At 33.5% G+C, this 21662-nt stretch overlaps 1 protein-coding gene across 2 annotated transcripts in view; it reads right to left on the bottom strand.

Moving 5' to 3' along the window:
- Positions 1–6035: 6035 nt before the first annotated feature.
- The window catches only part of LOC135952148 (serine-rich adhesin for platelets), an 81055-nt gene continuing 65428 nt past the window's right edge, over positions 6036–21662 (bottom strand). For both annotated transcript variants that reach the window (XM_065501954.1, XM_065501953.1), the window contains exons 4-6: positions 20130–20448; positions 15797–20026; positions 6036–13280 (exon numbers count right to left, since the gene is read on the bottom strand). In XM_065501954.1, coding sequence (XP_065358026.1) covers positions 12442–13280; positions 15797–20026; positions 20130–20448 — 5388 coding nt within the window. In that variant the 3' untranslated portion in view covers positions 6036–12441. The remainder of the gene's footprint in view (positions 13281–15796; positions 20027–20129; positions 20449–21662) is intronic.

Raw genomic sequence — 21662 nt, 5'->3', positions numbered from 1 at the left:
GAGAGCTATTTTTGGAGCTTTGCTTGAACAATGATCTCAGAATTGGGGGATCGTTATTCCCACATAAGAACACTCATAAAACAACATGGAAATCTCCAGGTGGCCGCCACGAGACACAAATCGATCATATATGTATCTCTAGAGTTGAGTCCAATATGCTTTGTGGTGTAAGGAATAAGAGAAGTGCAGATATCGGTAGTGACCATTATCTAATTGTTGCGGAGTTGAAGATTAAAATGTTCGCCAGATGGTTTACAAGATGCCATCAATAACATCACAATGATTAACGTCGACTCCAATACATCGCCGGATAGTTTATGGGAGGATATTAGAATTAAACTACAGAATGTGTGTAAGAGTCATCTTGGATTCGCCTCACGTGAACAGAGGGAGTGGATGTCGGAGCAAACGTGGGAACTTAGACGAGCCAATAAAATATCATTGTTAGGAGAAAATGACCCCCGTCAGAAGGCAATTTACAATTGCGAATATGTCAAATTAAGTAAACGCATATAAAGACAGATCAAGATTGATAAGAGAAACTTTTCTGAACAAATTGCCTTGGAGGCTCAAACGGCATACGAAAAGGGAAATTTAAAGGAACTCTATAGGATCACAAGGAACTTGGCAACTAGCAATATAAAAGCCACCCCACCGGTTCTGGACGAAACTAGCGGGGAAATTGTAACATCAAAAGATGAGCAGCTGCAAATTTGGAGAAGACACTTTGAAAGAACTTTAAATATAGTTCACAGTGAATCGAATAACCTAGTAATTAATAGACGACTATTCTTGGATACCGATATAAATACCAATCCTTAAATCCGGTAAAGCTGCTGGCAATGACGGACTACCAAACGAATGTTTTAAGGCGGAAGGAGTCAATCATCATCACAATACCGAAGAAAGGAGACAAGAAAAATTGCAATAATTGGCGTGGAATCTCTCTTCTACCATCTGTGTTAAAAATTTTTAATAATATTATTCTATATCGAATATCGGACTCTTTAAACGATGTTCTACGTAATACACAGGCAGGATTTCGACCTAACAGATCCTGCATAGATCAAATAAGTACGGTGCGTGTCTTGATAGAACAAGCTGCGGAGTTTAACGCGACAATGTATCTAAGCTTTGTTGATTATGAGAAAGCATTTGATGCCTTAAGGAGGGAATACATTTGGATGGCGCTTGAGGCAAGAGGTATTCCTAATAAGATAATTAGTGTCATTAGGAAAAGCTATGATGACTCATCCTGCAGAGTCTTACATGATGGTGCACTAAGTGACAGCTTTAGAACAGTTAGTGGTGTAAGACAGGGATGTGCACTTTCTCCACTACTATTTATCACCGTGATGGATGTCATATTGGATGAAATCTAAGCAAAGAATATTGGACTGTTGTGGAAGATGAACCAAAAGCTAAGTCATCTTGAATATGCGGACGATTTTGTTCTTTTATGTAATACCAAATCTGAGATGCAGGAGCTCTTAACAACCCTAACGGACGAGTTAATAAAAGATGGATTAAAGGCTAACATTGGAAAAACGAAGGTAATGAGGATGAACACACGGAATACCACAAAACTTAGAATAAGTGCAGAGGAAATAGATGATGTAACTACTTTTGAACTACTTGGAAGTGTTATTAATGTGGAAGGTGGTACCAAAAGCGATGTGGAAAACCGTTTGAAAAAGGCTAAGGCCATCTTTGCAATGCTAAGGACGATCTGGCGGTCCAACTCAATTAACATCCCAACTAAAATACGCATTTTTGATTCGTGTGTTAAATCAACTCTCTTGTACGGCTGCGAGACATGGTTTGCAACAAAAGAATTAACGAAAAATTTACAAACCTTCATCAATAGATGTCTACGATACATTCTAAATGTATGGTGGCCTCAAACTATTAGCATCGTCATTTTACTAGAAAGAACTGGACAAATCCCTATTGGCATGGAAATAAAAAGGAGAAAATATAGCTGGTTAGGACATACATTGAGAAAAAATACTGATGAAATCCCACACGCAGTATTACAATGGAACCCGCAGGGCACGCGCAGAGTGGGAAGACCTAAGGAGACATGGAGAAAAACTGTTTGCAGGGAAACAAATAAATCATTTACCCAATTACGATACATAGCTAGAGACAGGGGGCAAATCACGGCATTCGATATCGAGTGCACGTTTGTGTAGAGAAAAATTTCTTTGGCTGCAATGTTTTGGATCACGGTAGTCGATCGTAATTTATATTAACTACTACCATTTTTTACATTGCTGAAGCATATGACAATAAGAAAAACAAAAGAAAAAAGGAAAACAAAATAAATAAATTTGTGATAAATTGTGAAAAAAAAATGCATAAAACTTTTAATAAAAATGGATCAAAATGTTTTTTTTGTATTCCTCATCATCGGCCAGTGGCAAATTTCAGAATGTTTTTTACTTTGATTAGCACAAAGTACTATGTGCAAAGTTGTGAAAAACGGAACAAAATACAAAACAAATTGTGGCCCAAAATTTTACAATTTTAAATAAAATATTTATATTTTTTACACTAATTTTGAGAAAATATCAGAAAAATACGTATATTTTTGTTTATTTATTATTTTACTTCATTGTTTTGGTTGATTTATTTACTTTTAACACATAACGGCAGTGTTTGTTTTCGATAAGAGATTACCAATCGAGTACAACTTCGAGTAAATACGTTTCGATAACGACTGCCGAGATCCACGTTAACAACATTTCGATGACAAAGTACTCGATTTCGAATGCGGTGATTTGGCCCCATCAAATTATATCAAAACTATAATTTGTGATTAGACTAAGTTGTATATTATATATATTTTTAAATACAAAATTATAAATAAAGAACATGTCATAATAATAATATAATAATAATAATCTTCAATGCCAAGATGGACCGGTTCGAGTTATTTCAGAAGCATCTAGCAGAATAAAGGCTCCTAGTTTTGATGGCACCACAGCATTTAATGTGTTCAAGTTAGAGTTTGATACGGTTGCCATTAGAAACATGTGGAAAGACGAAGAAAAAGCTATCGAGTTGATTTTGGCCTTAAAAGGAAATGCAGCGGTAGTTCTTGAAAGCGTGCCAGCGAGCAACAGAAATTGTTATGATGACATAATGGAGGCGCTACAACGTAAATACGGTGGCGAACATAAAGAATTATACCGAATGGAATTGCGTGGTAGAGTGCAGAATGCCAATGAGACGCTACAAGATTTTGCGATGGAAATCGAGCGTTTGCTACAGCTTATTTATCCAGGGGAGAACCATCCAATTTTGGAGCATTTGAAGATAGAGGCATTTGTGAATGGTATTCGCGATCCAGAGATAAAATATGCGGTATGTGCCACACCAAAGTCATCATTCTTTGAAACCGTCTCATTCGCGCTGGTACAAGAAACAGCAAAGATAATTTCAAAGCCCCAGATGTGTAATGTGCGGAAAATCGAGGTTGTCGCTGAAAATGATAGAAGTATGGTCAACGAATTAAAGGAATTAAAAGAGGCAATTTTAAAGGCTTTAAGTACGAGGCAAACTAAAGACAAAAGGTCTGTTCATTTACTTTCCCAGTAAATACTTGCAACGAGAGAATAAAATCAAAATTTACAAAATTACTCTCTTAAATTCTCAAAAATAGTAAAAAGTAAATGAACGCTTTTCCAGTAACAATTGTTTTATACACACAATTTTCTTATTTTATTCCTTTTAAAATGTATAGATACTCACATTTTCTTCAATTTTATTGAAAATTCTTTTTTTTGACATTTTTTCGCCACAAAAATAAAATTGCAAATAAATAAACAATAACACAAAACATATGAAATATAAGCTGGTAACTATTACGAGTTCAAAATAGAATTTGTAATAGTTTGCAACGAGAGAAAACTTTCTAAATTTTATACGCTCTTGATTTTTTCTCTACTTGCAAGTTTTTTGAGTTAATGAACGCTTTTTCAGTAACAATTGTTACTAACTAGTAACAACTTTTAGTTATTGAACAGAACAAAAGTTAAATGTGTCACATTCAGCGAAACTGCAGAGCACCAAGAAAGCGAATCAGATATGTTTCACCATCAAGAAATAACCAGCTGGCGAATCATCAAGCATTACAGGAGCCACCTTTAAAGCGAGCTAGCACTGAGGGACAGGATCTGACACCCACACCTGATGGCCCTACCATCTCCATATCAGTACTGCAGCAGGAAAATAACAATCTTACTGCTAGTGGGTACATCAACGGTCGAAAGCACATCCTTACTATGGACACGGGAGCGTCGCAGTCTATCATCAGAACAGATTTAGTAAAGAAATCGATGGAACCAATTTGCAATGTAAGTCTACGCACCGTAATGTAAGTCTACGCTACTGGAGAGCCTGCCGCTGTCCATGGTAAAGTTAATGTGAAACTAACTATTGGTGGTATTAGCGTAAATCATGTCTTTGTTGTTGCCGATATTGTGGACGAAGTAATCATTGGCGCAGACTTCATGATTAGTCACAGCATTACTTTGGATAAATGTTAAAATACCCCTTGACGTCGGATATGAGAGCAAGTCTAAAGTAAGAAAGATAGTTTTTGTTGAGCACAAAATGTTGCCACCGCAGTCAGAGGATTTGGTATGGGCCCGTGAGGAATTGGAGGATTGTATAGACAATGGTGTGTTGGAAACAGCGGATGTGAGAAGTGGCCATGTAACAATGGAGGCCCTCTTTGAACAGTGCAACGACAGAATGGTTCCTGTTGGAGTGCTTGGTCTGTCCCGCAGAGAAAAGATCATCAGGCCGGGTTCCAAGATGGGTATAGACAATGGTGTTGGAAACAGCGGATGTGAGAAGTGACCATGTAACAATGGAGGCCCTCGTTGAACAGTGCAACGACAGAATGGTTCCTCTTGGAGTGCTTGGTCTGTCCCGCAGAGAAAAGATCATCAGGCCGCTTCAACAGAAAAAGAAATGCATAAACTCGTTCGGAGACGAATTAAAATGACCAAATGAAAACCAGATATAGCTCACAACGTAATAAGGGTTTGCCATCCAAATTAAGGAATCACTGCAAATGACCACATAGGATAGTTAAGAAATTGGACGACATGGTTTATAGAATACGGAAATGTGGAAGACCGATAACGGGAATTAAGGTCGTACATCTAGATCGACTAGCTGCCTATGGGAGAAGTGAATATATGCCTATTCGGGACGAACAGGCTTATGCGGGGGGCAGTGTTACGAAATTGTACTTGAATTCAAATATAACGATTTTAACGGCTGATTTAAAAGTAGCATAATTCTTTCAAATAGCTGTGCTGTAATAGCAAACTGTAACATATATGTGGGCATTATTAACATTGAATAAAAGCTTTCAGTTGACCATTGATCGTAAGTATGACAACGCTGTTTGCTGCGACCGTTTATTCGAATATTCAGTTAAAGAACATTGTAGAAAGTACACCACAGATGGCGTATATATTAGAAAGATCTAGAATATACAAGCTTTGACAGTTAAAGAGCAATCTAGAGTGCAGATGGCAGTGTTATAAATAGTGGCAGAGGTTGCAGTCGTTAGTGAGTTTATCAGAGACGCTATTTGAAGAAACATCAACTGAGTGCCTTAAAGTGTGCTGTGTTTTTCAAGTGAATTCGTGTACATTATAAAGTTTGTCTGTATTTCTGCGAATTTATAAACGTGTATAAAAACATTGAGTGACTATTCAATTCTGTTGTTGTTGTACATTTTAAATAAATAAAGAGTTGTTACAATTTTTAAACTACTAAACGGCTTTTATTTGCAATCAAAAGTATCCGGTTTATTTAAAGGAAATAAACCAACGTTTTGAAAAGGTTAAAACGTAACAATATTAAGGAAATAAATGTATTACGTTTTTGGACTTGAAGGCTTTTTGTATTACAAATAAATAAAAAAAAAAATAGTTTAACAGACCTATTAAAACCCACAGCTTGGGTTTATAAAATAAACCAATAAATATAATATATAAAATAAAAACTACTTGTTTTATATTTATGCTTTAATGTTAAACTTAATAATTGTTAACGATTTATTTATTCATTCATTCAGATTTAAAATCAATTTATCAAATAAGTTTTTCATAAATGTAAAATATAATTTTTAAGTGTTAATGCCAAAAACAATACAAGAAAATATAAGTGGTGTTGTAGTTGGTTAATAAAGTATGTAATAATAAAAATAATTAGAATAATAATTTTAATACAAAAACAATTTTTTTTTTAAAGTACAATAAAGAATAGAATATTTTAGATGTGTGTATAAATCAGTGCTTAAAGTTCATTTAAGTAAAAATTGAAAAAAAACCTAATTAAAACAAAAACAACGATTGTTTTAATCCTTTTTTTTTTTGTTTGTTTGTTTGTTTTGTAATATTTTATGTATTTTAATATGATTTCGAATGAATTTTGATTTTGTTTGTGTGTTGTTTATTTAGTTTTTGTTGTTTTACAATCACAATTAATTGTATTTTTATATTTTTGTATTTTTTTTTAGTTTAATTTACATAGTTTATGATTTTTGTTTGTCTAATTGTTTTCTATTTACTGTAGATTTATTTGTGTGTAAGTATAGATAGTTAAGTTATAAATCATACATAGAATTGTAATTGTTGCTATATTTATTGTTGTTGTTGCTTTACTATTTATTTTATACATACATATTATTACTATTTAAATAATATATGTTTTTTAATGTTGATTTATTTTATTTTTTTTAGGTATTTTCACATTAAGTTTTCTTAAATATGTATTTCTTTATCATCTACTTATTATGTATGTAGTTCTATGTGTATTGTGACTGCCAAGTGGATTTACAAATTTTATTATTTTTTATTTTATGTTTTAATTATTTGTTTTATATTATTTGCAATTAGGTATGTGTATGTTTGTTTACAAGAATTAAACAACAAAATGTTAGAAAACTTTCATTTAAAACCAATTTATATTACGGGGATCAACGGAGGAGCCTATAAAATTATATTTATTTATTAAAAAAAAAAAACATTGTACACAAAAATAAATCATAATAATAACAACACACTTTAATTTGTTTTATTTACTGTAGTTTGACTAACTATTTAAACAAAACAAAAAAACACTATTAAAAAAAATAGAACTGCATTAGTAGTAAGCGACGCAACTACTTGAAGCGTTGCGACATTATCACATAACATTGAGATCAATCGGGGGTTGGGGTGTTGGAGGAGTGTCTGGGTTCATAATTGGTATATTGATACCATAAACTGTTTCGTTTTCTGTTTTCTTAAAATTGTTTTTCAATAATTCTTGAATTTTTAACTCTTGTAAACATACATACATGGCAAATGTTTAATTTTGTTTTCTTATATTTTCACTACTTTCAAATTACGTTTTTGAAAATCTTCATATTGTTTTTACCAATATTTTCAATTAACTAAATTATGTCGTTCTTTTTTTGTTATGACAATTTTCTTATTTTTTGTAAACTAGAGAAATTGAGGAATTTTTAAGAGATTTTCAGCTAATAAATATGCAAATCGCTAAAGAAAAAGTCAATCAGTTCAACGATATTCCAACGTTAGCCAAGGAATATGAAAATCGTTACAACATCGAAATGATAACGTCACGAGTCTAAATGTCTGTGCTGTCGTTGTACCAAAAACACTAAATCCACTTTTGCTATCACCATCTGCTTTTGTTTTCCATGTGTTATGGAAAAGCATTATACATTCTATTTCGAAAAGGTCTTGATTGTAATCGAATTACACAATCACCTCTCAGTATTTCATCTTCCGTGTACTGTGGTAGTATATAATTTTCTATGCTCACTGATTTGTGAATATATTTCCTTGTACTCCTTTATATCTTTGATCTGTGTCTTAGTTACTTGTTTCAAAACTTGATATTTCTTCAGAAAATTATATTTATCACGTTAATTAAATGATAGTGAACAATTAGAAGAATTTGGTATTTGAATCATCAGGATCTAAAATTCAGTTGTTGAATGGTACGAGGTCGGCTTTTTCCATCCAAATTTAAGGAGTGCTCTCAAATCACATCGCGAACAAAAAATGTTTATCAGCAATACAACCGTACAATCCATGTTTCCAAATCAAATAAAACCAGATAAGAGCTGAACCGGCGTTCAGCTCTTTTGTTGAAGAGCTGAAAATGATAATTTTTAGTGATTGGTGGGATATAAATCTAAGAACACTGGAAAATTTCATAAATTCTGTGTCTAATTGCATTTTTAAAACAATGTATCAATCGATAAAAAAAAACCAAGATTCGTTGTTTTTTTGTTAAAATAATAATAAAACCTTGTTATTTTGATACACTTCATTCAAAATGACATTTTTGAAATTTTGGGTTGTAAATTGAACTAACAGTAATCAAAGAGAGAGAGCAAATTATTCGTATCTGAACAACGTTAAGCAACAAGTGTTTTATCCAATAGTACCAACTAATACTATCTGTATTTTTGGATAAACAGAACAGAAAAGTATGTTGACGAGCACTTTAGAATAATACAAAATCTGTCTAGGTTTTTTAGCGTGGCTGAAAAAGTCAGCAGGGATGTAAAATTTCCTACTGTTTACGATTTTTAGGTTTTCAATTTCCACGTTTAATAAATAGTTAAAAAATTCAATTTTATCGTACAGCCAATATAAATATAAATCATCGTAAAGTAGTGAAATACATACATACATATTTCAAATTAAATGTATATAGGGAATTGTGTTGTAAGAATTTTGAAAAGGAAAATAATTAAAACACAATCCTGCACAACCTTCTTTTTTTGTTCATACATAGTTTGGTTTTATGTGGTTTGTAAAACATACATAGAATATTTAATAAATACATACCTACATACATACAATACAATATTTTTGTTTTTATAAGTTTCATTTCATTTTGTATATGTATTTAAATTTAATGTAACTGGCCAACTCTTCATTGGCCCGAATAAATGTTACAAAAATGAAATAAAACTAAACTAATAGTACTATGTAGTTTAGTTGTTTACAAAATAGAGATTATTGTGATTGATATTAAATAAGACTTAATTAAAAATTGATTTAAATTATTTTAATTTTACATTGATTTGTTGTTTTTTTTAGAGTTTAATATTTGTTTGTTGTTTCTTTGTTTGTGTGTTGTTAATAATCATATTTGCGTATTTTTATTTGTTTTTGTTTGTATTTTATATAAATATATATATAGGTATTTTATTTTAATATTATGTTTTATTTTGTATTTACAGACATAAACTACTAAGAAGAAATTTGGTTGCTTGTTGCTTTCTTTCTTTTTATAGTAAAAAAATAAAACAATTCACAATTCACGCATAAATTACAATTTCGTCTGAAAGGGAGGAGACTTAATAAATTAAAGAAACAAAAGAATATAATGTACATACATATGTTTCTATGTTTTATAATTAAATCCATGGTTGATAGATTCTATAAGTTTTTTATTTTAATTTAATTTCCATTAAATTGTATTATTGTTTTTACTTTTACTTTTGTAATTAAATTTTTAAGTGAGCCTTATGTTGCTTTTATTACAGTTTTGTTTTAATCTTTGTATTATTTGCTGTGTTTGTGTTAAGTTCTCACACATTTAAAATGTGCCGTCTATTTGACTGGAGGTCACCCTATAGTAAGTTGGTCAAACAAAATAAGGCAATGTTTTTAATGACAATATACATAAATTTGAATTTCAAATATTTTTTTTTAAATTCACAGCTATAGTGAGATGAAACAGGGTTAAACTAAAATTCTTAGGGTAAAATAGTGACAAAAGACTGTCCAAAGCCAAAGTCTGCTGTCAAAAATATAAGTGGTGAGAATGTTGTTTTAAAAAAATAATGTATTTTGTGATAAAAGCTTTTATGCTTTTGTTTTTATAAAAATTGTTTCGTCTCTATGTGTCTATACTTTATGCTAAAAGTTATTATCAATAATTTCCATTGTCAGCCTTGTAAATCATTTACAGTTAAGTAGGTGGGGGATTGCAATCTATTAAATCTAGTTTTTATTTAATGCAAACATTTTTTTATTTACATTACACATGTTTTTCTAATTTAGTTGGGGAGAGATAGGTGAATAGAAAGGGGTGCAGATTTGGGTGTACCCAACTTTACAATTAAATCAAATCCAAGTAATAATTTCAGAAATTCCTGAAATAAAATTTTTTGAGTGTACAAGGAACAAGAGGAAAAAAGTATTGATTACATAAATGTTATTTTCAGAAGATGTACTATCAGAACTATATTTGAAATAGATTTATTGAATTATTCCTATCTTTAAATCATAAAATGAAACAGATTATGAATATTTATACATGTTACAGAATTTTCCAAATGATAAAAAAATCTGAGATGAAAAATAATCATTAAAATTTATAATATAAATACAGATATATGCTGTATTATAATGTTGTAAAATTCCGAAATATGCCATATGATAAATTATCGACCGAATCTTACAAAAAATTATTTATGCTGAATATGTTTTAGATATCAACATGCGTAACACATTTGTAAATATAAAAACCCTATTCCAGGGCAGATTGGGGGTAGATGAAACATTGACCGATTCTAACCAATGCTTCCCCACCTATAGTGGTGTAGGATATTTAATCATTTATTCCACCCTAATCAATTTTTAATGGTCAATGATTTTTTTTTAATTTCAATCAGGAAGCGGAGAGTATCGCTGCGAGAGAGAATGTTATACATTATTTTATACTATCTTCTAGGATATTACCGGGGGAGTTTTTCAAACTTCAACATCTCACAACATACAGAGGTATATGCAGGATCCATTTGATGGCAGCTCTTATATGACAGCTTATCGCCATCAATTATACGCTAGGAGGATACCGTATGAATATCGTACTTCTGCCACGTAAAACAAAACTTCTACCACAACTAGAACGTGCCGTCCCCAACTTATGCCCAGTATGTGTTCAGGGTCCTCACTACGCCAGCCCTACTTCACTACGTCCAGAGGATGTATGGACGATTCCTTGGACTTAATTTACATGCAGAACTAATTCGTTTGAAATGTTATATTTGTAATACAAATGAATTCTAATTTTCCAGCTGCTAAAATTTTGTGTATGTATTAATATAAACTACTATAAAAAAAGTTTGGCGTGAAAGAAATTTTAACAAAACTATTCTTTCAGGGATATATTACAGAATCGATGTAAAGATATTTAAATTAATGAACTGAACAAAAATGTATTATATAGATTTTATACAAAAAATGTATGATTAAGTACGCATGAATCGTTATTATCGCCTCCTAAATTGCAATAGGTCGTAACCAACATTTCAATAATTTTGCAGAAAAATAGTAAAGTGCAAAGTTTTACAATATTTCTAAAAAAATACACCAATGAAACTATATAGGTTCACATTTTAGCAAGTTCTTTGCATCTTCTGTAAAATTATATAATGACAGTTAGGGAGTTAGATGGCGATATATTGTTAAATGTTCTAAATATAGTCACTTTTTAAGTACAAAATAATATAAAATTTAAATACAAGTAAGTATGTTGTAGAACTCTGGATAAATATTGTCAAATTCAGTCTCATCCAATTCAATTACACGGCCAATTAAATTGAGTATAACAAAAAACATTGCCTTAACATTTTGCACCCTACTGTAACTGATAATGTCTAGTCTTTGTTTGTGTCTCTATATATGTACATATCATTCGTATGTATAGCAAATTCAACTGTTACTATTTTTATTGTATATATTTTGTTTGTTAATGATTTTTGTTTAACTATTTAGCTAAATATCACACTTAATTAGATACGAATACGACAGAAAAAATTCACAATTACTAAAAAAAAATTATAATAAAAATAATATAATTATTATTAAAAAAAATGGCTTAAACTAAACTAGCTAGGTAGTTATGGTAGTAGTAGACGACATATTTTGATAATAACGACCATAATAATTAATAATTATACATACATGTATGGATAAAACAATAGTAAGAAATTTAAATGAATAACTTAAAATTAACAAAATAAAAATAAAAAATAAAAATATAGTTGTATACGCAAATTCATAACGAAAAAAAAAATTTAATTATAATAACTATAAAACAAAATAAAATTAAATAAAGGGAATAAAAGGGAGAGTTGAAATGGGGCCGGGGGTTAGTTTTAAAAAAATATATAACAAAATTAATAATTTAATAATAAACAACTTACAACAAGACAACAAAGTAAGATTTAAGGGTGTTGGGTAGAATGGTATTTGTATGTGTGAGTACGAGGTTGCACATGTAGCACAAACAAAAATCGTGAAGTGCCATTTGTATGCAACAACTGTATCTGCAAATTAGTATTAAATGTTGTATTGTTATTGTTGTTGCAGTTGTTTAAGTATTGTGCGCAGGTAATTCACTTTCAGTGCCACTAGTTGATGCGATAGTTGAAAGCGGTATTTGTGTTGTTGGTGTAGGTGGTAGTGGGGCTGATACTGCTGCAGTTGATCCAGCTGCTGGTGACGCCGACAACATACTAGTTGAAATAGTGGAAGATTCATTTGTATTTATCCAATCATTATTAGCATCACTTGTGTCGAAATTTATTGTTGGCGTCGCTGTCATAGTCATAGCAGCACTGCTGCCGCATAATTTTTGCATGGTATGCAAGGTTTCTTCATTTATTGTATGTTCAGGTGATATATTTTCTTTTATCTCCTGCTTTACTTCGGTGGGTATACAATCGGCGTTGCATTCAGTGGTTAGCGTACTGCCACACAAACATCCAGTTGTTGTGCCAACACAACCACAGCCACAGAACTCTCCTGTCCTTCCCAACAACAACCCGCCGGAACTTTCGCTGGCTGTCGGCTGTACATTAAGAGCAGAGGCTGTGGTCATTGTTGTGCTGCTGGTAGACGCTGTGGTTACTGGTTCATTGCCAAATGATAGATTTTGACGAAATACTTGTTTGCTAAAGTCTCGAAATTGTTTTGCGGCATCGAAAAATGATCTTGATTGTTCGGTTACAACCGCAGCTGCTGTCGTTGCCACTGTATTGGCCAGGTCTACGTTATTTGTAGCAGCTGCAGTTATAAAATCATTGCCAAGTTTCGACCACGATGGCGGGGATTGTTTTCGCAATGGTACTAGACTTGTTTGTGACCTTTGTTGTTGTTGTTGCTGTGTAGCTAAAACTGCTGCTGCTGCAGCTTCTGCATATGTAGGTGGTGCTAAAAATTATAAAATTAAAAATTGATTAAAAAATTGATTTCTCAGGGAATAGAAAAAACGAATATATTCCTTTAAAATTTGGCAAATGAAAATAATAATGCACAAGCATAATTAAATTAAAATTAAAAATTTTGATAATTAACAATTGAAGAGTGCTATATTCGACTGAGCCGAATCTTATCTACCTTAGTATACATTTTTAGGAAATTTAAAATTTTTATTAATGAAAAAAATATTAAACATTTTTATTTAATTTACAAAAAAAGCTTTTATTTAACTCTCAATGTTTGCTTGGTTGCAAAATTCGAAATTAAATTTGAAATAAAACTTGTGGAAGAAAAAATTTAAAATGTTTATGAATTTTAAAGTATTGTCAACGAAGTTTCAGAATATAAACTTTTTTAAATATGTTCGAAAATTCGAATTTAAATTCGAAATATTCAAAGCGTTCTAAAACAAGAAAATAAATTAATAATATTTTTAAATTTTATAATTTACTGAGCTTTAGGTCACTTTTATATTAAACAATGTTTATTTTATTTCCAATATTTATATTTTTTATTTTTAATATAAAAGTGACCTAAAGCTCAATATATTATAAAATTTAAAAATAAAAAGGTCGAATAAATTAGAATTTAAATTAATAATATAAAAAGCTTAAATAAAGCATTTACTTAAATGCTGTAAAAAGAAGAAAATAAACTTTAAATTAAATCAAACAATTTATATTATTTTTTATTTTATCTATCTTCTATATACATATATAAAAATGAAATGGTCCATGTATGTAATGTCATCACGTGAGAACGGCTGGTGCGATTTGGGTGATTTTTTTTATTCGATTCGAAATTTTCAGGAGATGGTTTGTAAAGAAAAAAAATTAAAAAATTACGGCTAAAACCGGCTTTTTTGAGTCCAGTCAACTGTAATAAAAAAAAGCCCCTAAAGTATGCAGTACAAATTTAGATATTTTATTTGCAAATAAATAAGAACAGGCAGGGTTGGAGAAACTTGACGAACTAACATTAGTAAATGCTACCGGGCGAAGCCAACTAGTTTATTATATTTTCAATAAGTGCCATAAAAGCCTTTTAAGTCCCAATATGTACTACGATTTTGTATTTGAAAAAAACAAAACAAAATATCACAACGTATATTTATAAAGAAATTATTAATATTATACAACTTATAAGATATAAAATCTTGTCACGGCAATCCCACCATCAGGAAAATATAGCGACAAACTTGTATATGATTTTTATATTGATTTGTCTCATCCATTTATGGTTCGATTTTCCCAATTTTCAATAGCAACCTAATCGGGACCATATCTGATATATTAATTTTATTTAAATTTAATTACTTTCTTTAATAATACATATCGAAACTATTCTAAAAATGAACTTTTCTATGGAAATGTCCATATGTTTGATGTGGTCGCAAATGAAAATTGTAGAAACTACAGACGGAGTGACGAACATAAGTATATTGTTACGGAATTTCATTTATCAATTTAACCTTAACGGATTTAACGTCTGATTTCAACAACCATCATCTTTAGATTATATTGCCATACGTGGAGTTTTCTACTTATAAGCACGGTGTTGTCAACCTGTTGCGGATTATAACAGAACAATCAATGTATTACAATAACAAAATATCGCATGCTCATTCCCGAAGTAGAACTCTCTCCAGTGCTTCTACTAGATAATGCTGGAAACTACTAGAAGATACCACTGGTATATAAATAATAGCAGGATTTTTTAAGTTAACAACAATTTGGTGGTTTTAAAGTGTATAATAAAGGGTCTTTCATCAAGCCGATGTATTTAAGAAGGTAGCAAATGAATAGTGAGTAAATTACGGAATAACAAACATTAAAAGCATAAACAGAAAAAAATACACAGTAGTTACTTTTGTGATAACTAATATTTTAAAAATTAAAATGAAAAAAGCAAAAAATATGTAAAAATGAAGAACTGTGTGTATAGTACTGAATGGCTAATTTTTTTGTATGTAAATTTCCATTAAGGAAAGTTAACCACTCGTTATTTAGCACAAAGTTTTTCAATTTAAATGAGGCTGGTATAATTTACTGTTCTGAAGTGCAGAAATCTATAAAAGCAATAAATTTAATACTAGGTTGTCATAGGGTGGATATTTTACATCGCTATCCATTAAATTGCGATGTAAATAGTGAAATAATGAAAAATTTATTTTTTGAGATTCTTTTAAAAAAAGAAACTTTTTTTAAATTAATAAGAGAATATTATACAAGAAATCAGAATTAAAATAAAATTAAATTTATTGTTTTCAGTGGAAATAAAAAGTAAGCACTATTATATTTAAAATCAATACAATTCCCAGTTTGTAGCGCCTCATTTAGCCTTTAAACTTTTGACCATATGCTTTCTATTGAGTTTAATTGTGGCAATTCCAATATGTAATTCGGTTGACTTAGAGGTATCAATTAAAGAAATTTTTTAATGCAAAATAAGTGCAAAACAATACTTACACTGACTCAATTGTGTGCCCGCCATAGTTGTTGTTGATGTTGCTACTGGTTTCGATTCCGGCGATGAGCTACGCTGAAAGATGGTAGATGGATTGTGAAATAATGTCAACAGTTTATCAACTGCCGTTGGATTTGATATCCAGGATACCTTTCGTACACGTTGCTGCTGTTGTTGTTGTTGATCTTGCTGCTGTGCGGCAGGTAGCACTATATTTTCGTTTGACGTTTCAACAATATTGTCAAAATTTTCTTTGGCTGCTGCAGCAGCTGCTGCGACCGCAACAGGGCCAAATACATCATTAACAGTATTTTTGGTTAACGTTATGTCATTGTCACTAAACACTGCAATTGGGCATTGGCCAGAACCAGTTAATTCATGTTGTTGCTGTGTGCTCAACGCTTCGTTAGAATGAACTGAAGATGCTGGCGATGATGAGGAGTCTGAGCTATCTGTGTTACTAGCAGGGGAAGTAGACGAGGAGGACGATGATGACGATGAGGAGTCTGACGAGGAGGATAACGTGGAGAGGATAGATGGTGAAGGTTGTAGCTTATTGGAACTTATTGGTAGGCTGACTGGTGTCGTTGATAATGTTGTCGTTTGTGTCTGATTGGTAATGTTGTTGTCATTTGTTACAGTATTATTTGTACTTTGTTCACATTCTTGTGATGTGGTTGTTATTGTTGCTGCGTTTGTTGACGCTGCAGAAGTGTCCTGATATAATTTCAAAATTGGTGTAGTAGTTATTGTATCGGTGGTAGTATTGAATTCTTGCTGCGGTGTAATTATGGTGGGCGGCGTAAAAAATGTTGTTGGAGGTGTAACCTGTGTTGCTACAGATACTGCTGGTGCTGCTGAATTTGTACCACTACATAAGAATGCATCTTGCCGCAGATCGTCTACACGTTTATAGGATTGTGTAGGTGGCGTAGTCTCTAAATATCCCGCTGTCGAGTCTCTAGCATTTCGCGATATGGGCGTTGGTGGGGGATTAATTGGAGGCGTTATTTGTTGGGTGTACCGACTGGCCAAAGGTTGATTGGGGTCCTCGTAAACCTTTCGCACCAGAAAGCGGGAACGTGGTGAAACCGACAAGCGTTTGATAGATTGCGTGGATGACGAAATTGTTGCCATTGATGGTAGCGAACAAGATGTTGGCAGAGAGGTAGATGTTAAGTTTGGATAAATTGGATCATTACCACCTCTTTCTGACGCTGAGGATAATGGTATAGCTGCGCTACTCATAGAAACCGCCTTTGCAGCAACAAGATTGTTGCCAATTGGTTTTTGTATACTTGGTGATGTTAGTGGGCTGGCTTCTGGCACCCGAAAAACTTGAAACCTACTTGCTCGATTTGGTGAGGACGATGGTGATATTGTTGTTGGACTGGGTACTGGGGATCGCAGTCTTGTGCCTGCTTTGCGTTTAATATCTAATTTACTGTTTGTCGCTGCAACTACAACATTTTTCGTCGCATCCACCACTGGTCGACTTTGGCAAGTTAACGATATCTTTCGCGATCCAAGGTAATAACCTCCTCGTCTCTTGGCCATAACATTTGCCGTTGATTTTTCCTGTTGAATTTGAGCTTGTGCTTTTTCATTGCGCGAACACATCGATCGTACGTTTTCCAAGACTCGGGCGTAGTCTAAGTGGGCTTCACTGCCCACGGAAAGCCGTTTAGGCTCATCGTCAATGTCGATTTGCGTTACAGTAGTATTCGATTTTAAAACCTCGGCTATTTTCGCAAGACTTTCCACTTCTAACTTGTTGTCGCGTATGTCTATACGTCGCAGGGTGCTGTTGCCACCGAACGTAAGAACAGAAGATAGCGTCTCTATACCTTTGGCACTGAGATGGGCGCTCTGTAAGCCCAGGGTGGTTAATGTTGTATTTTTCGTAAGGCTTTCCTTCACGGAAGTTATAAACTCATTTGACAGACAATTCTTGCCAATATTGAGCAATTCTAGCGACACAGTTTCCGCCAGCAGATCTGAAATGTATAGGCCAGCCTCTTTGCTTAAGTTGTTGTTCCACACTGCCAGTGCCTTTAGGCCACCGGGTGTTCTTGTACCAAACTCTGGCGTAGCATCCATAGGCCGCTGCTGTCGCGTTAGAGTATCGTTTTTTGTGATTTTATCATTAAGATGCGATGAGGATGAGAAATTCATATCTCCACTACCTATACTACCATCCAGAGAATTGTCGCTGCACAGACTATCGGTACTTTGAGACCGATTGCGAGACGATTGTGTCAAATATCCGCAATTAGATTCTGTACGCCGTAAACCACTGCTTGCACCGCCCGGTGATGTGGAGGGTGGCGGCGGTGTAGGTGTGGGACTAGTACATATTGCACTATTCGATTTGTACTTCTGTGTAAAGCTATCCTGAGCAATTGTCACCTTTGGCATTTTATCGCGAACTTCATTCGCGGATGTAATAGGAGATTCCGTAGGCTCCTCCAAATTAGCAAAGCCTACCTGAACCGTCGGAGGTGTTGTGGTCGAAACAGTGGGCAGCGAAGAAGAAAGGCAAGAATTAATTGGCGATTCAGCTGTCATGCGTTCTCTTTCTGTCAAAGGCGTTGAAAGATTTGTAAAAGGTGGAGTTGGTGGGGTGGGCGTTGATGATGGCGTCACTTGAGCTGCGGCCGCTATTAGACATTCATTCGATTCCGATGCAATAGTGGCTGTTTCAATGGCCAACTCTTTGCCAATGTCATCGAATCGTGTGCTTTCAAGGGATGTGGATAGGCGGGTAAATTCTTCCGGCAGATGACGACTAATATCACCTTCCGAGGCACTTTCGAATGCAGAGTCCGTACTGTGGGTGTCATCAAAGTCTTCTCCCAGTTTGGTATTCTTGTTAACATCCAAAGCTCGACTGGCAGCATGATGTTGTATCACATTTGAGTGATCCCCTGAACGCATGTCGACGTCATCACCGACCACCACCCGTGATACACCACACCTGCTCACTAGGCAGTCACTCTCCTCTGCCGTAACTTCAAACACGCCCGAACTTGCTACATTTTGATCATCGGCATTATTTGAGAATGCGGGTGAACACGCAGTTTGTGTAGCGGATAGTGGCATATTGATTGCCTGGGGGCCGGCATTATTGTTATTATTGTTGTTATTGTTATTATTAACTACAAGGGAACTTTGAATATTTATCGAATTACCCAAATTGGCGGGCGAATTAACTAAAACTAAATTTGTCTCATCCAGTGTGACTTTATTGCGTTCAATAAACGCACATTCTCGAGGAGAATTTTTAAAAATCGTGGCTACTCCCTCATGTTGTGTTTCCGACGACGCTGTAGTAGTAGCTGTAGGATTAACAATGGCACTTGTCACCGTCACTACACCCTCACTTAGAGATGTTACTTCCAAGCCGAGCGTGCTTGTTGGTGCTTTCGTATTTGTACTTGTAATTGTTGTGGTAGTTGCAGCAGAATCGAATATTTCATCACTAATTAAACTAGCATCCTCAGAATTACAGGCTGCCAAGGTGTCTGTCGATATATTGGATGCACCATCTTCGCTACTACTTTCACTATTCATCGATAATAGTTTATCAAGCATGGATTGACCGCCACTGGTACTTTGTAATGGGTTTCTAATTGTACTGGAACGTACCGTGTCGTCAGTATCTTCATCGCCATCGTTTTCATCGATTGTCGATCCAACAGATGATATCAATGGTGGTTTAGCTTTATGTTGTTCATGTTCGACATCATTTCTTCCCGTTTCTACTTCCATACCTTTCACTTTTTCCTCAATTGATGGCAAGCTTGACGAGGAGTCCTTACTCGAGTTGCTCTCGTCGACTAAATCACTGATGTTTGATGTTGCTTTCAATGACTGCTGTTCGTTTGATTCTTGGTCCTTTTTTGTACTCCAATCCAATGATCCTTTATCATTATTGTCAGCCAGATCAACCGGAGGAGAAGAATCAACTGGCGACATACACTCACCATCATCGTCTATGGCAGCCGTTCGTTGAAAAGTTGTTTGTCGTTCCAACTGTTTCGCTTGCATAATCAAAGCCTTAACTAAGTACCGCAAACCCTCGTCCCTTATATTATTATTGCTTATATCGATTAGTTCTATGTAATGATTGCACTTCAGCATTTCCGCTATGGTATCAGCATCATTACAATCTAAATCATTGTGTGCCAGCCAAAGTTCTTTTAAAACTTTATTGTGAAATAGTTTAAAACCTGCAGATCAACATTATTTATATTACTAAATAATTTAATGAGTTGAGGAGAACATTTTCATACATATATTTTTTTTCGTCTTTGTTAAAGTCTTTATACTTACACAAACCGCTCAACGGTGCTCCTTTTAAACCACAATGTTCTAATTTCAACGTATGCAAATTGGAAGTGCTTAAAGCATTTCCTAAATGATCTGCACTTATTTTTGATATTGGATTACCTTCAGCATTTAGCACCTGCAGTTCCTGACTGTGACTTATCATGTAATTGCATGATGTCCAACCTCGATGTGTCATGCCCGAGGCATTTGACGAAATGTCTAATTCATGTGCAGCCTCATAATATTCAATCATATCAAAAAGAGCACTGGCCGCCGCTTCGTCCAGTTTACAATCTGAGAGATCAATGAATTTGTACTGCACCTAAAATCATAAATATACAAGTTAAATAATCTTTCTTTTTAAAGTTTCGGATAATATTTGTCTAAGTAAAGAATAATGACCGACTAAAACTATCTGACTAAAACCTGTAAGTCTATCTAGTTACATTCTTTGGATTGTATGTATACTTAGAAACTATCATATTGGCTCTATAAAAAACAAATAATTGCTAACAAAAAACCAGCCATTTAGATAGCGGGCTTATATTCAAAAAGGCCTATCTACAAAATTTAAATTGTTTATTTATTTCATTCAATATTAAACATGTAACCATCCCATCTTACAACCAATTATTCGCGGAATTGTGGTAGATAGCCCTTTTTTGTCTTCGTACAGTGGCGAGCAAAAGCGTGTGAATGAAACAAACTTGATTTGTCATGTATGATATTCGAACACTTTTACACGTGGTAGTTTATGAAACTTACCGGTATTTTTTAATCGTATTTCTCTTTGTACGATTTATAAAAGTTTGTTCTGATTAAAAAATAAAGAAAATAAAATCGAATAGTAAGTCTGATAGAAAATTGACAGTCTCACGTTAAATTGAACGATTAATAAGAAATAAACACCAAAATTAGCTGCTAAATCAATAAATAAAAAAGTTAGTGATTCGATAGTTCGTAATGATCTTACGTAGAATTGGTCTGGTTTCAGCAATTAAGCAAAAAAAACATGGCATTGTCAAATAAAATTATCAAGGCACGTCTGAGACAGAAATTAATTGTTTCAAATCAGATGCCAACGAATATTGTTGTCACCACCCACATGCAAATCTACATAGCCATCAGGTGAAGCAAAATGTAAAACACGGCGGTGAAAGTTTAATGGTTGGGATGTTTTACATGGTGGACCATTTACATGCCAAATCGCCAAAACTTGAGATTACCCGACCAGGAAATGCTTCCTTCACAATATCCATTGCGATTCCTGCTGTGTTCATGTTCACCAAGCCTCGCCCATTCAATTCTGGCAGTAAGAAGTTGTTTATCATGGCCCTGTAGCGTTCGCCAGTAACAGTAAACGAAACGAAGATTTTGCTCATGATAATTTTTTACTGAAAAAGTTACAATATCTTCCGACAAGGTGATTAATTTTGCGCCACCTGTATAATGAAGAAGAAAACTACCTTAAAATTCTTCAGACCAACTTGCCAGAATTTTTGGAGAAAACTGCTACCCAGCAGACGATTTGCTGTT

This window comes from Calliphora vicina, chromosome 2 (genome assembly GCF_958450345.1).
Source record: "Calliphora vicina chromosome 2, idCalVici1.1, whole genome shotgun sequence".
NCBI classification, from domain to species: Eukaryota; Metazoa; Arthropoda; class Insecta; order Diptera; family Calliphoridae; genus Calliphora; species Calliphora vicina.
This window is presented reverse-complemented; position numbering and strand designations above follow the sequence as displayed.